The sequence below is a fragment of the Pleurodeles waltl genome, chromosome 6 (genome assembly GCF_031143425.1).
Source record: "Pleurodeles waltl isolate 20211129_DDA chromosome 6, aPleWal1.hap1.20221129, whole genome shotgun sequence".
NCBI classification, from domain to species: Eukaryota; Metazoa; Chordata; class Amphibia; order Caudata; family Salamandridae; genus Pleurodeles; species Pleurodeles waltl.
Genome location: NC_090445.1, coordinates 1,531,542,829 through 1,531,556,463, shown reverse-complemented (window position 1 = coordinate 1,531,556,463; position 13,635 = coordinate 1,531,542,829). Strand labels below are relative to the sequence as shown.

The 13,635-nt window shown below is 45.9% G+C and overlaps 1 protein-coding gene across 4 annotated transcripts in view; it reads left to right on the top strand.

Moving 5' to 3' along the window:
- The window catches only part of AGRN (agrin), a 591,795-nt gene that overhangs the window by 479,697 nt on the left and 98,463 nt on the right, over positions 1-13,635 (top strand). For all 4 annotated transcript variants that reach the window (XM_069241113.1, XM_069241112.1, XM_069241114.1 and 1 more), the window contains 3 exons: positions 608-802; positions 2,154-2,354; positions 11,681-11,826. In XM_069241113.1, coding sequence (XP_069097214.1) covers positions 608-802; positions 2,154-2,354; positions 11,681-11,826 — 542 coding nt within the window. The remainder of the gene's footprint in view (positions 1-607; positions 803-2,153; positions 2,355-11,680; positions 11,827-13,635) is intronic.

Sequence of the window (13,635 nt, the reverse complement as noted above, 5' to 3'; positions counted from 1 at the left end):
CAATTATTAAAGCACAAATGAATCACATTTTTGTGTAATTCTGAAGTGTGATCAAAACAAAGATTTTAATGGGATCAAAAATATCAAGACACTTTTCATGGTGATGTACAAACGATAAATATTGGCTTGAACCCAATTTCCACACATTATAATTTGTTGTATTGAATAGTTTTACTAGTAAAACTGCATGTCTAAGCACATTTTGTGGCCATTTCATTCGAAAATGTGTGATCTGGAAATGACGTTGAGCTACCACACTAGTTCTCCCAAATGCACCACTGGCTTGATATCACACCCTTACTTCCCCTCTGCTGTTTGGGTGGGACATTTTTTTTTTTTTGTGATCCTTGCCTTTTTCACAATCCCTATGACTTCAGTGATATAACATTAATGACAGCACCCCCACTCTGAAAATTGTTCCAACAAAACTGTGCACCTCAGTCCTATCCTTTATCTTCCCTAATATGCCAGTCCTCTGAGGCACCTTGGAATTGTAATCTAGTGCCTCCATTGGAGCAATGCCAGTGACATTGTTCTATTTCTCTGCATTGCATAATCTGATGGGATTTAGCAATCTGTACAATCTGATGATTTCATTGTTTTTCAGACCGCTGTGGAAAATGCCAGTTTGGCGCCATCTGTGAGGTGGAGACGGGGAGGTGTGTGTGCCCCACGGAGTGTGTGCCCTCCGCCCAGCCAGTGTGTGGTACTGATGGCAACACCTACAGCAGCGAGTGTGAGCTTCATGTGCGAGCGTGCACTCAGCAAATCAAGCTGCAGGTTGCATCGCAGGGAGACTGCAGTAAGTAGGGTGGGCAAGGAAGGGACCTAATGGGGCTGTAGAGCTTGGTATCCCTGGGCCCCATCTGTGCAGGACTGTGGATTCCATCCTGCTACTTGTGGCACAAGTCACTATGTGCTGAGCTACTGACTTATGCTGACTAAAGGGATCCTATAGGCTAACTCGAGGTATCAGCCTGATTTCTGGCACATCCTCCAGGCCTCCTGGGGCTAGTGGCTGTCTAGTGAATCTTGTGTGCGCCTGGTGGAATCGTTTTGTCAATAGGGGTTTCAGACACTAGCTGTTTTGGGTCTTTCAGCCACTGGGTGTCTTTGGCTCTTATGCTTCCTGATGGTATTCTTTTTCTTCTGAAAGTATCCCTTTGGCTGATTGGTAGCATCTGCCTGCTTTTTGGTGGATCTCGCTGGGTTACCTCATGGATCTCTCTGAGCTGCCTGGTGAAATAACGCTGGACTGCTTGGTGGAATCTCGCTGGGCGGCCTGGGTGACCTTGGGGAAAAGCTCTGGGTGGCTTGGCGGAAACTCTCTTGGTGGCCTGGCGGAATCGCTCTGGCTGGCCTGGCGGAATCGCTCTGGCTGGCCTGGCGGAATCGCTCTGGCTGGCCTGGCGGAATCGCTCTGGCTGGCCTGGCGGAATCGCTCTGGCTGGCCTGGCGGAATCGCTCTGGCTGGCCTGGCGGAATCGCTCTGGCTGGCCTGGCGGAATCGCTTTGGCTGGCAGAATCTCTCTGGCTGGCCTGGCGGAATCTCTCTGGCTGGCCTGGCGGAATCTCTCTGGCTGGCCTGGCGGAATCTCTCTGGCTGGCCTGGCGGAATCTCTCTGGCTGGCCTGGCGGAATCTCTCTGGCTGGCCTGGCGGAATCTCACTAGGTTGCCTGGAAGAATCTCGCTGGGCTGACCTCCCTTGGTGTGTCTGGATCTCGCAGTGCCATTCTCATTTGGGTATCTGGTTGAATTTCACAGGGTTGCTATCTAATATCGCTGGACTGCAGGCTGGATCTCTCTGGGATGCTATGTTACTTTCATCCAGTTCCTTGAGGATCTCACTGACCGCTTGCTTTCTAAAGGCTCCTATTGTGTGCATGGTGGATCTTCCAGGCTGCCTCTTTGGTACTGTCTGCTTATTGGTGGATCCCATGCTATATGTTGGTGGACTGCGCCTGTGTTTTATATGAGTGTCTGATCCTTACTCTGATGTGCAGTTCCACGCCTTTACTGTCCCTTCTCCCTTGGCTCTTGAGTAGTAGTGTTTATGCTGATGAATCACTACCCAGATTTACAGTATTGGTTTTATTTGGGTTATCTACTCGATGCCTGTGTCACCTATTTTACTTTCTCTTTCCCCTTACAGAGACCTGTGGCAGTACTATCTGCTCCTTCGGTGCCCAGTGTGTCAGTGGGGCCTGTGTGTGCCCACGCTGTGAAAAACAACCCTACTTCCCTGTGTGTGGCAGTGATGGTGTCACGTACGACAACCAGTGTGAGCTCCAGGCGGCCTCATGTGCCCAGAAGAAAAAGGTGGAGGTATCGCGGAAAGGCGCCTGCGAGGACGGTAGGGTCTCCATGATTGCTGCCGAAGCTTACCTGGGGTGGTTCAAAATTGTTTCTCCACACACGTCACAGTTCGGCCTTTGCCACCCATTGCTGTTTCAACAATTCCTCATGCCTGTACTCATAAAGGTTGCAACGGTGTAAAAATAGACCAGGGAACTCCCTGGGACCAGCCACATTTTTGCTCTTATTTATTGTTGTACTTTTCTACGACTTGTTGACTAATATGTCTTGAGTGTCACATCTACATTGTTCCAACATAGCTTCCTGTCTCCGTAGTATCGCCAACGGCATATAGATTTTACAGAAGCCCGAGTACAGTATCAGCCCTAAATCTTAGCTTTGCTAGGACATTCTCCACGCGCCTACCTTTCAATATTTGATGTTTTGGGAACATTGCTCCTTGTAGTGAGCAGCGCCTCTATCGGTTTGGTGGCTCCCAGCTTACTGACAAAACTGTCTATTATTGGACACCACACCAGTCAGGTGCCCTGCAATGAGGTGTGCAATGTTCCATATTAGAAGGCTGCATTAGCAGTACAGCAATGTGAAGATGTCATATTTGAAGGTCATGCCAAAACACTAGCACTGTTTGATGGGGGAAAGGGTCTGCTCAAACCTCAAATGCCTATACCCATAATGGGGACTATAAACCTTCATTTGGAGAAGGCAAAATCCACAAATCCATCATACTCCAAACTCTACTAGGCTTTCATACCGATGTCTCTTTCATTCAAAGGAAGCTTTCGATTTACTTAAAAAAATAAGAAAAAAAAAAAAAAAAAGGGACCATCTTTCTGCATTCAAAGTTGCTCATAAGGATGTGTTAAGTCTGCGTCCTGTATTTCTCCTATTTCCAATCTGTTACTAACCTGCCACCTAGGGCTGGCAGAGGAAAACGCTTCTCAGTGTAGTTAATTGAGACCATATCTGCATTCTGCCATATACCACGTTGTACAACCAGTTTTGGACCCCTTCCGTATCTTAGGCCACTCTCCACTGCGGAAAGTCACCTCAAGCTGGTCTGACAAGAGCCTTACCCATCTGAAAGATCATATATATCTGCCTGGAGCACAGCCTAATGAAATTCTGGTGGCACCAGAGACTTTAGTTACTACTGTCATTTGCAGAGGGTTGTCACCGATAATACTTGAGGGTGGAGGAATTCCCCAGCATGGCATTCCTGCTTCATTGCAAGTCAGAGAAGTCGTAGTAGGCCAAGCATGCAGCATCAGAGTGTGCACACCCGTTTACCATATGTTATATCTCTTTCTGACCTCTTCCCTCTGCAAATTTCAACACTTTTTTTCTGGCAAAATATGTGTGATGACAATAACTCAGTAGTGTGCAAAACATTATCCTGAAATATATACAAACTGTGGAGAATCAGGATTCCCATGGGACACAGGAGCTGATTCACTGCATGTGACATCCCTGAAGCTTTATGTGCACAATATTAGGATCATTTTTTGGACATCCATTCTAGGTCCTTCCCGATTCACCCATCTCTGAAGTGGTGCACCCATTGTCCACACCAATTGGTGGCGGTGTCTCATCCGTGTGGCCATGGCTTGGTTATGGCAGACTCGACTAGCTATGGTTGGGTGGGGAGCACTGCAGGAGACGACCCTTATGTTTTTGAGGCAGAACTGATAGATACTTATTTTGTAGTAGTCCTCACATGCAGATGCCATATACCAACAGCACCACGTATCTACTCAATTAGTAAACATAGAATGAGAACTACTGAATAAACAGGGTGAAGTGATTGCTGACAGAAGGAAGAGTCTTGCCTCTCTTAAAACACAGGAATTGTGAGCTTCTGTCTGGAGACTAGGATTGGCTATTATCTAGTTTTCATAACACCTCTACAGTCTTGCCCCTAACCAGCCCTTCATCTAAATTCTACAGCCTCTCAACCAAATCTACAGCACTTTGTCTGCCCCCCTCCCCCCCCCCCCCTCAACCTGCCCTTCCTCAGGCCACACATCACCGCAGCCCCACCTATTTCTCCTCTCAAGCTCCATTGGTCCTATCTCAACCCACTAAGCCATTTCTTGGTACGGTTTGTAACATATCTGCTTCATACCCACAGACCTCAACATCCCCACCTGTACTTCCTGGTAACCCTTCCAGTACATCCAGATAACACTTTCTCTCACTTCTGCTACCCCCCTCTACTTCTGCCAACCCTCGACAGTCCTTTCTCAACTCTCGCGGCCCTTCATCGGCTCTGCTTCTAATATACCCTTCCTAAGACACCCAGAAATCCATGGCCTACCTTCACCGCTACCCATACCTCCACATCGTGCCTCAAGCCCAACCTGCCCCCGCCATCAAAGCCCGTCCTCCTCTCCACTGTTTTGCCAGTACCCCTTGCCCACCTTTCTAATTGTGGACATCTTCTCGTAAAACGTCATATCCTTTTACGACACCTCCGGTGTTGCATCTAATATAAATGCCCACAGTTCTAGCTAGTCACGTCTTTATCACCCCGACACAGCCTCTCCCCAGAACACCTGCTTACCCGCTCGATCCCCACTAACCTACAAAACAGATGTATGTGATGTGGACCGTGATGCCTCTCTCCCCCCTCCACGCTCCGCCAAATCCAGGCATTCCCGACTTTTGAGTCAGTATCACAATGCTTTCTGGGACTTGTACTCTTGAGAGTTTTGTTGTTTTTGTTTTACCATTGGCAGTACCGGACTGCGGGTCCCCGTACAAAGAGCGTTGTTGCTTAAAACGCCAGGACTGGCAAAGCGTGTCACACGCAGCATGGGCTCACTTGTCAGCTATGTCTACCAGTTACCACGCCTTCCTAAATCTCCCACACCTCCATGTGACCCTTTAATTGTTGCACATAAAAAAATGTAACACCCCCTCCCCCCGCTCTGCAGGGCTCCGGCTGTGACAAACTGGCTCGTAGCATCTTTAGGCTTCTAGGTAATACAAGCGAGAATTGGCGAGTCGCCTAGCAACCCTAAAGAGGGGGCTTTGGGGGGCAGGGATAGTAGGGGGCTCACGCGGGGGGGGAAGGGTGAGAGACACTCAATTCCTTTCGCCTGCAAGAAGTTGAGCAAAAGTCTGCATTTCTACATCCCATCTCTATTCAGTAATTACCTCCAATTTATTAACGGAGTGTGGGGGTGGTGGCTCGGAGGGGATGGGGGGAGTTGGAGCGTCTGCCGTGGCTCCTTTGAGAGGCCTCTTCCATCCTGCTTTTATCCGGCTATAATGGGAGATAATGCTGCTTTTAATGGGGCCGCAGCACTGTGACGGAGGCCCAGTTTTATCCCACACTTCAAAGGCTCAGGCTGTAGAAGATTCTGCAGAGAAACCGAGATCTCTGCACAGCAGCTTCAAAGTACACAAGGAGCCCTTGGGGAAGAGGGAAGAAAAGGGGGGGAGGGGGGTAAAGAAATCATCGTTTAGCCAGCCTCAGCTGGAATCACTTGACGTGGAGCAGAGATCTCATTGCCTTTATTATCTGGTGTTGGACTACATTCCCCAACATGCTTTGCAGTAGTTTGACGGGAGGCTCCTCTTTTTAGTCTACTGCCTTGGTCAAGGCAACCCAATTTCACCATGACGCAGTGCTTCCCATGGAGTACAGCTCGTACATTAATGCTACGCAGGCACAGCTATTGATTTATTGTTGATTTTTTGGTAACCAATAAACGTGGCCAAGACTAAGCTCATATTCTTTGTTGTCGCTTAGCTAGGCTCCTGGGACTGGGCCAGCTTTCTGAAAAACACTCTTTCAAACCTCCGTGGCGAAAATATAACCCATACCACTAGAAACACTGGCATGAGCCTGACCCCCAAGCTTAGTATCACACAAGTCACTGACTGCATGTAATCAGATGAGGCGCGTGCCACTCCACTCCAGGATGAATAGGCCCCTCATAGTGGTTTCCACCACCAGTTGACTATTGCAACAGGCTCAGGGTGCCTCTTAATACCAGTTTCCAACTAATCTCCTGCCTTGGAAAACATGGCTACCCTTCTGGGACTCTAGGAGGGTTTCCAGTGGTAGACCACATCACATCCGGGGTTATTCACTTGCCCTTCAAAAAGAACTGCACCTGTAACAAACTGGCCATAAGAGTGGCTTTATGATCTACACATGCACCCCAAATAAACCAATACAAGACATGTCTGCAGCCCCTGCTCAGAAGACTGCCATGGTAAAGTGAGTCTGAACTTACAGCTGAAGCTTTGGTACTGCAGGTCTCATTTACTTAATGTATTCTTTTGTCACGGTGCTCAGTCAGCTGCCACTTTACCCGCATACTCGAATATCTAGCAACGCGCCGAGTTCAGGAGTGCGTGAAAATGTTGATGGATTAGAAACAGGAGATAGTCTGTTAAAAGAGAGAGACAATGGGCATTAGAAACAGCGTGTTGGCAGTAATTCCACACAAGAAGAATCACAATAAGGTTGATCTGTGAAACTTATACAATCTAAAAGATTCACAATCCATAGTTGAGCATTGGAGCACCCTGTGCCACAGAAGGCTCTCTACCCCAGCAGCGCCCACTCAACTCTTTAGATTGCATGTTTCGATGCGGTTCACTTAACAATTTTCTATGCAAATTTTCAGCTTTGTTTCTGGATCCAAGGTCATTCCCGACAATGGAAAAACTTCACCATGCACGATAAAGCAGACTTCAGAAAACTATGACTAATTCCTTATTGTTACTACAAAGGCAAAGGAATTTAGGTTTCTAAAAGTTACATTGAACTTGAAAGTATACACACCAGCAATCAGCGAAGGTGTAAGCTACAAGGTGATTGGTGTTCTGTATTTGGATCCTCCCCATAATCTCCAACTGGAAGATCCCCCTAGTAAAGATTAACGCGCCCCATCTGTTCCTCCAGTTTAAGAGGCACACTTCACTCATAGACTGGTGGAAATTTGCCTTTTCTGCATGGTCACTCCTGATTTCTCACCCTTTGCTGGACACAATATTTTTGCTGGCTTTAGAACTCGGTGCACTTTACCCCTGCTGACCTGTAATAAAGTGCCTGACATGCCCCTTAAATGTGACCAAATTGGCATACTGCTAACTTTCATATGTAACTTATAAGTCCCACATATATGGTTCAATGCTTGCCCAGGGCCTGGAAATGAAATGCCATTAGTGAAGTGCAGTACCTACTGTGCATTCCAGTCTAGTGGTAGTGCAAACATGAGTTTAGACCTATCCAGGAGCAAACAATATGCTCCCTGAATGGGCAGAGAAGATAGCTCTGAATCTTACAGAATCTGCAGGGTGGGGGCTCTGGGTATCCTTATTGACACTGCAGTATTAAATCCTGATGGAGTACCAGATCGTGCTTGGCAGGACTGCTGGGTTTACATAAAACACGTGGGGCACACTTGAAAGAAAGGAAACAGGATGCCAAGACAATTCTTGGGTGTCCACTATCTGGTTAATGGAAAACCCCACAGTTGTCCTACCAGGCTTATTTTTCTGGATTACCTGGGAGTACAGTTGTTGCTTCAAAATGGATTTTAGCATTATACATGGGAGGACACTAGGATTACCATAGTATATTCTCCGTGCACATCTCCTGTCTTCAGGGCCTAAGCTTAGTGAGGCCAAAGACTTTTCCCAACTTGAAACCGCCGAAAGTGGGCAGGCTTGGTCCTGGGAACTTTTATAGCATTGGTTAGGTCACGCTCAGGACTCATTCTCACCCACCAACTGGTGCAGACATAAATATGGAAATTCCAGGCACCAACTTGAGTACACTGATAAACCTGAGATAGAACAAAAGAGGATGGGGCCTGCTGCCTGTGACCTGAGAGAAGCCCAGACGGCCTGGACCTGCTCTGTCTTCTACCCATGATAAAGAAGTGTACTCTAAGGGTCATAACACCCCATCTCAAAACACCACCATACAAGAAAAAGACAAAAGGTACATGGATGTCATTTAGGGGGTCGAAGCTGCAAATCCTGGCTTGCCCCTTGTGAACCTGGCACTGTTTTTATGACACCTGACCTCAGAGGTGGCAAACAGTGGCAGGAACACAGTACAGCTTGTCCTTACAGATGGCAGATGAGGCCCCACTTGTTTTCTGTCGTTCTTTTATTACAGTAATATTGAATAATTATATATTATTAATTATTAGTGCAATAAAAAATGGAGTGCAATTAGCTGGAATATGACTTTACCTGGGACCTGAGATAAGCAAAAAACGCTTTTCATTGTATGATGTTTGCATGGCTGCGGGTGAAAGTGTTACTATGCGAGAGGGTTAGTGTGTGTGTGAATGTCTGTATATGTGTAAGTAAGTTTTTATGAGTGAAAGTAAAGGTCAAATGGCGTGTGATGTCATGTCCGCTACCCTTGACATTTTGATGAATTGACATCTATGAATGGGTGGTACATCTTTCTCTGTTAAAGCGGCCAAACTATGGAATTCATTACCCTTGAATATAAGATCCACAGATAACTATCTTATCTTCAGAAGACTACATAATATACAGCTCGTTCCTTCATATCTGCATACTCAGACAGCAATGGACTGCATATCCCTATGTATATAAACATTTATCATTTGAGTGTATATTCCTTACACACATATATTCCCTTACTATGTAATCATGTCTTTATATATTTATTACTTTAGTCTTACTGTACAAGAGGTAAACTCTCACCATCACCCTGTACCTCTATCAGTCTATCCTCTGTCTTTACTCCAACTCATTCCAAACCCATACAACTACTGTGATCTCCGAAATAACCCTTCCCAAACTACCCTACTAAATTTCTCCTCATTTATCTCTCCTTTGACTCATCCCAAACCCCATTTTTCTACCATGATCTTCCTAATCCCTTTCTTCAGACTCTTCCCTCCCCCATCTCTCCTTTACTCATCCCAAACCTCATCTTACTATTATGATCTTCCAATTAACACTTCTGGATTCTCCCCTTCTCTATCCCTCCAATATTCTATTTAATCCAACTAACAGGCTCACATTTCCTCTGCTCAAATTGAATCACACCTCCCTATACTAATAATACTGTACTCATGTTTCCCTAACTAATCGACGACTAAACCTTTTGAGTTCTGGAGTAGTGTGCTTCTCGCTGAAAAGCACTTCGACCCCTCGTCAGGGGTAGTAAGTGCTATATAAATACAATTACAATACAATAAGGCTGACTTTCTGTTCAAGCTACAGGGGTACAATAAGTTACAAGAGGCCTCTCCTGCAGCTGCATAGCTGACCAGTGACAACCGAACCCTGCGTTTGGACGATGCCTCCACTCCATGAGTCTCTAAATGCTTCCCCTGAGGTCTTTGAGACTTTGCAGTGCTGCCTTCATTGACCTATTGCAATTGTTTAAAATATAGAGAAGGTTTTGTCTGTGCCCAGAGGAGTATTTCTGTGTTACCTAAAGCTATTGGTTGCATGATGTATCATTCTGACTCCTGTGGAGTGCTTGCTTTGAAATGTGTAAAGGACAATTTTCTTCCCAAAAGTGCAATTAGTCCTCATGTATTAATTTCTTCCTTTTATCTGCATCATATTCAGAAAACAATAATTGTAGATTCTTATTTTTTCACTGCAGCTGACTTTTCTAGAATTTGGGTTGGGGTGCATAATGCAAGCCAAACCTAAAATGTGTTCAAGCCATTAAAAATATGCAATGAGTTTGGGACTGCTGCATTTGCAGCAACCGCTAGGCTAGCTGTAAGTGCTCTGAACCACTGCAGACACACCTTTTCGCACTAGGAGGCATACATTACAGATACTTTCAATGAATCTCCCGTGGTGCACGAACACTGTGTAGTTCAAAGATGCACTCAAGTCAGAATTCAACAAATCGTGTGTGGGTGATAAACGGCAAAAATTCCTTTTTCATCTACACATTATTCCTATTCATTTGCAGCTACAGGCCCGTTTTAATGGCCTGGATTGACAGCACTGCTGTCGCCAGACAATTATGTGAGAACACAAGGAGAGGGGCTTTGGAGCTGCCCACGTTCTGAGCCAGGAGTTCATATTTTGAGTGGGCAGAAGTTGTGTGCTTCCACAAAAAAAGTGCAGGCTCTCTACGCAGCTGTGGTAATTTTATTTACCCACCTGCCCGAAGGTAAACTTTCGAGGGCACACACATATTATTAAATTGTATTAGATAACTAGATAATTTATAGTGTTTTTCTCTGGCAGCAACACCAATGGGGGTGGGGAAAGGCAGTTATGAACATCCATGGATTTTTAGGTCTAACTTGACAAAGCAACAGTCACCAACCTTTTAACCTTCATCAATATTAGTATACAATTCTTTGCTTCTAGTCAAACACATAACCATTCCTATGCTATCATAACTTAACATTATAATATCACATTATTTTAAAGCTATATATATATTTATCAGCATTGCCAATGCATATTACATTTTGTACGCACTGGTAATGCACCAACCACTGTGAAACCTCAAAGTACTGAGCTCCTAAATGTTGCTAATTAGGGGAATTGAAAGGACACTTTCTGCCAAACAGGACCAAGACTGATTGCAGTAGCCATGCCAAGCAGGTGAAATTGCCCAGTGGCAGGCCGCTGCAACAGAAGGCACCTGCGTGTCCTTGGCTGCGGGGAGTCCGATTGTGAAAAGGCTCAGCAAAAGGTGTTGTAACCTGCATTGCCCCCCAGACATCCTTTAGCCTGATTCATACTGTAGCCCTTAAGGGGAGTATGCTCCTCTGTCAAGAAGTAGCTTGATTTACTAGTATCCGTAGGCGCTTGAACAATGCCCTTAACCAGTGAAAAAATTCACATGTAGCACACCGTCACGTCAGGAAGAAGTTGTCTATAGTATTGCCTCAGGCTGCAAATTATGATGTCTTTAGTCAGTATAAACACTTATGCATTGGAATATTACTATGCAAGGGGACTCACATGGGCTATGGTGTTGAGAACAAGGGTTGATCTGTACTACAATGATGCTGTAAACCACACGCATGGAGTCAATACACACACACACTCTCTCACATGCTCAGTCTTGGTCGCTCATGCACACTCATACACACTTTTTCTCTTGTCAATGCACTATCTTGGGGAACATTAGTAGTGAAGTTTTTTGCATAAAAGCACAAATTGGGTAATCTGTCGGTGAGTGGGCATGTGTATAATTGTGTCCTCTGATGGTCCTGTGGCCTTTTACTGGATGGATGGGTGCATAGCTCGTAGTGCCCGTAACTGGCAGCCCTGTAACTTCTGTTATCTGTTGTGCATAAGTTTTCCTCCTGTCCTTCCATCCTAGCAGTGATGTACTGTGCTTTTTTTAAATATTTTTTTTTGGTGTAGAGTGTGGTTCAGGAGGCTCCGGCTCTGGAGAAGACAGTGAGTGCGAGCAGGATCGCTGCCGAAAATACGGAGGCTCATGGGACGAGGATGCTGAGGATGACCGATGCGTCTGTGACTTCATCTGCTCAACTGTTCCACGCAATCTGGTACGGCAGACGGTCTCCACACAATCTGTGTGGTCGGTAACTACTCTACTCACTGTAGATAGTCTATCCCAGATCTATACTTGGGGTAAATGTGTCTTTGACCTTCACATGGGGCTGGTTTGTCACCGACCTATGCATGGAGGAAGGTATGTCCCTGCTTTACTCATGAGCCCAGTCAGATCCTCGGCCAATGGGGGCTTTTTTTTTGTGTTTCATAGTCCTGGTAGCGGTGCGCAGCTGTTCTGTCATCCGCATGACCTCCCTTGCCAGCCAGAGAATGGTCTTTCTTTCCCCCAAGAGTTTGCTTCTCTCGGTCTCCAACTAGGTGCGTTCCTGCAAGATCTTAGTGATTGTAAGTGCTTTGTTTTTCTTTATTTCTAAAACCTCCAAGGCTCCAGTGAGTAAAATGGGACAGTACATGGCTCTTGGCGGTGACATACTTTAACAGAACACAGACATTGGGCCCAGCATGTCCTTTATCAAGGGTCACAGTTTGAAACCAGCAGAGCCCATCCTCCACCCCTCAGATTCGATGCCTGGTGCTACATGGTCTGTCCCCAGAGTTCTCCTATTTTGAACCACCACACAGGACTTGTTTGATGAGGCTTACCTTAAGGGCTTGCTCTCTAATTTCCGTACCCGCTGCTAGGCAGATCAGAAACTTGGTGGTCACAGGGCTGCTCACAGCCTTATACAAAATTCCTTGCCATTGGGTAGTTGTGCATGCATGCGCTAGTTTCATACCAAAGATAGCCTTTAGCTTCCTCTTGGATGAAGATGTTGCCATTTTTCTATCATTAATCGTGTTTCCCAAGAGGGTTTCTTCTCCACACTTCCAAAGTACAGTAGACAGTTGCTCAAGACTTTTTTCCTCTTTGATAAAAGAAAAAAAAAAAAACTTTCCAGTGCCATTAAGCTGATGAGTTATGGGGAGTTATCACTGAGGCGCAGAGGTCGCTGGGGAGGCTTCTTCAGGTAACATGCAAGGACTACCTGCCAGAAGTCTGGTGGCCTCATGGAGCGCAGTGGTTTTAATTGAATGAAGTCTATCAAGGCAGCGTCATGGACTTACCTGTCTACCTTTGGTCTGCCTTCACAAAATGCCACTGGGGGCCTCCCGCCAGTCTTTCTTTGGTGAAAATATACTGCATGTGGCTACTTTGTGATCATGTATGTTCAGTAGGTTCCAATTCACTGGGCAACAGAGCAGATTTGCTTTTGGTCCACTCTGTGGTGCACGGCAGGGCTGGGATGCATGGGGCATCCCCCTTAGTAGGAACTGTGTCATAGTGATTGAGGCAGGACGGACCTGATTACTCTCAGTAACTTGTACCACTCCGAGTCCAGACTTTACCCATCTCAGTACTGTGCCCCGAACTTTCCCTCAAAGGAAATTATCTTCTGGGTGTGAAAGAAGGAAAAGGGACTTTCTTTTTATTGCTCTTTTTTTAAGTTTGTCATGGAATTAATAATTTACATTGGCATTCCCAGGACGTATACATGTACCGGGCTTCGATATCATGCATACGTCGGACATCCGTGGATCTTGTGTTCCTCAGCACTGTGACAATAGCAATATATCCCTCACCCCAGTGCTTGAAATGGAAAAATTAAAGTGCAGGTACTCTGTGCCAGAGTACCTGCTTGTTTCTGGGACGTGCCGGTACTCTCCAAATAAAAGTATTACGTTTTTCTTGAGATGTGCCGGTACTCCCCCTCTCAAAATAAAAAAGTGCCGGTACTCAGTACCGGACAGTACCGGCCCATTTAAAGCACTGCCTCACCCCGTAGCACAGTTACTGTGTAGTA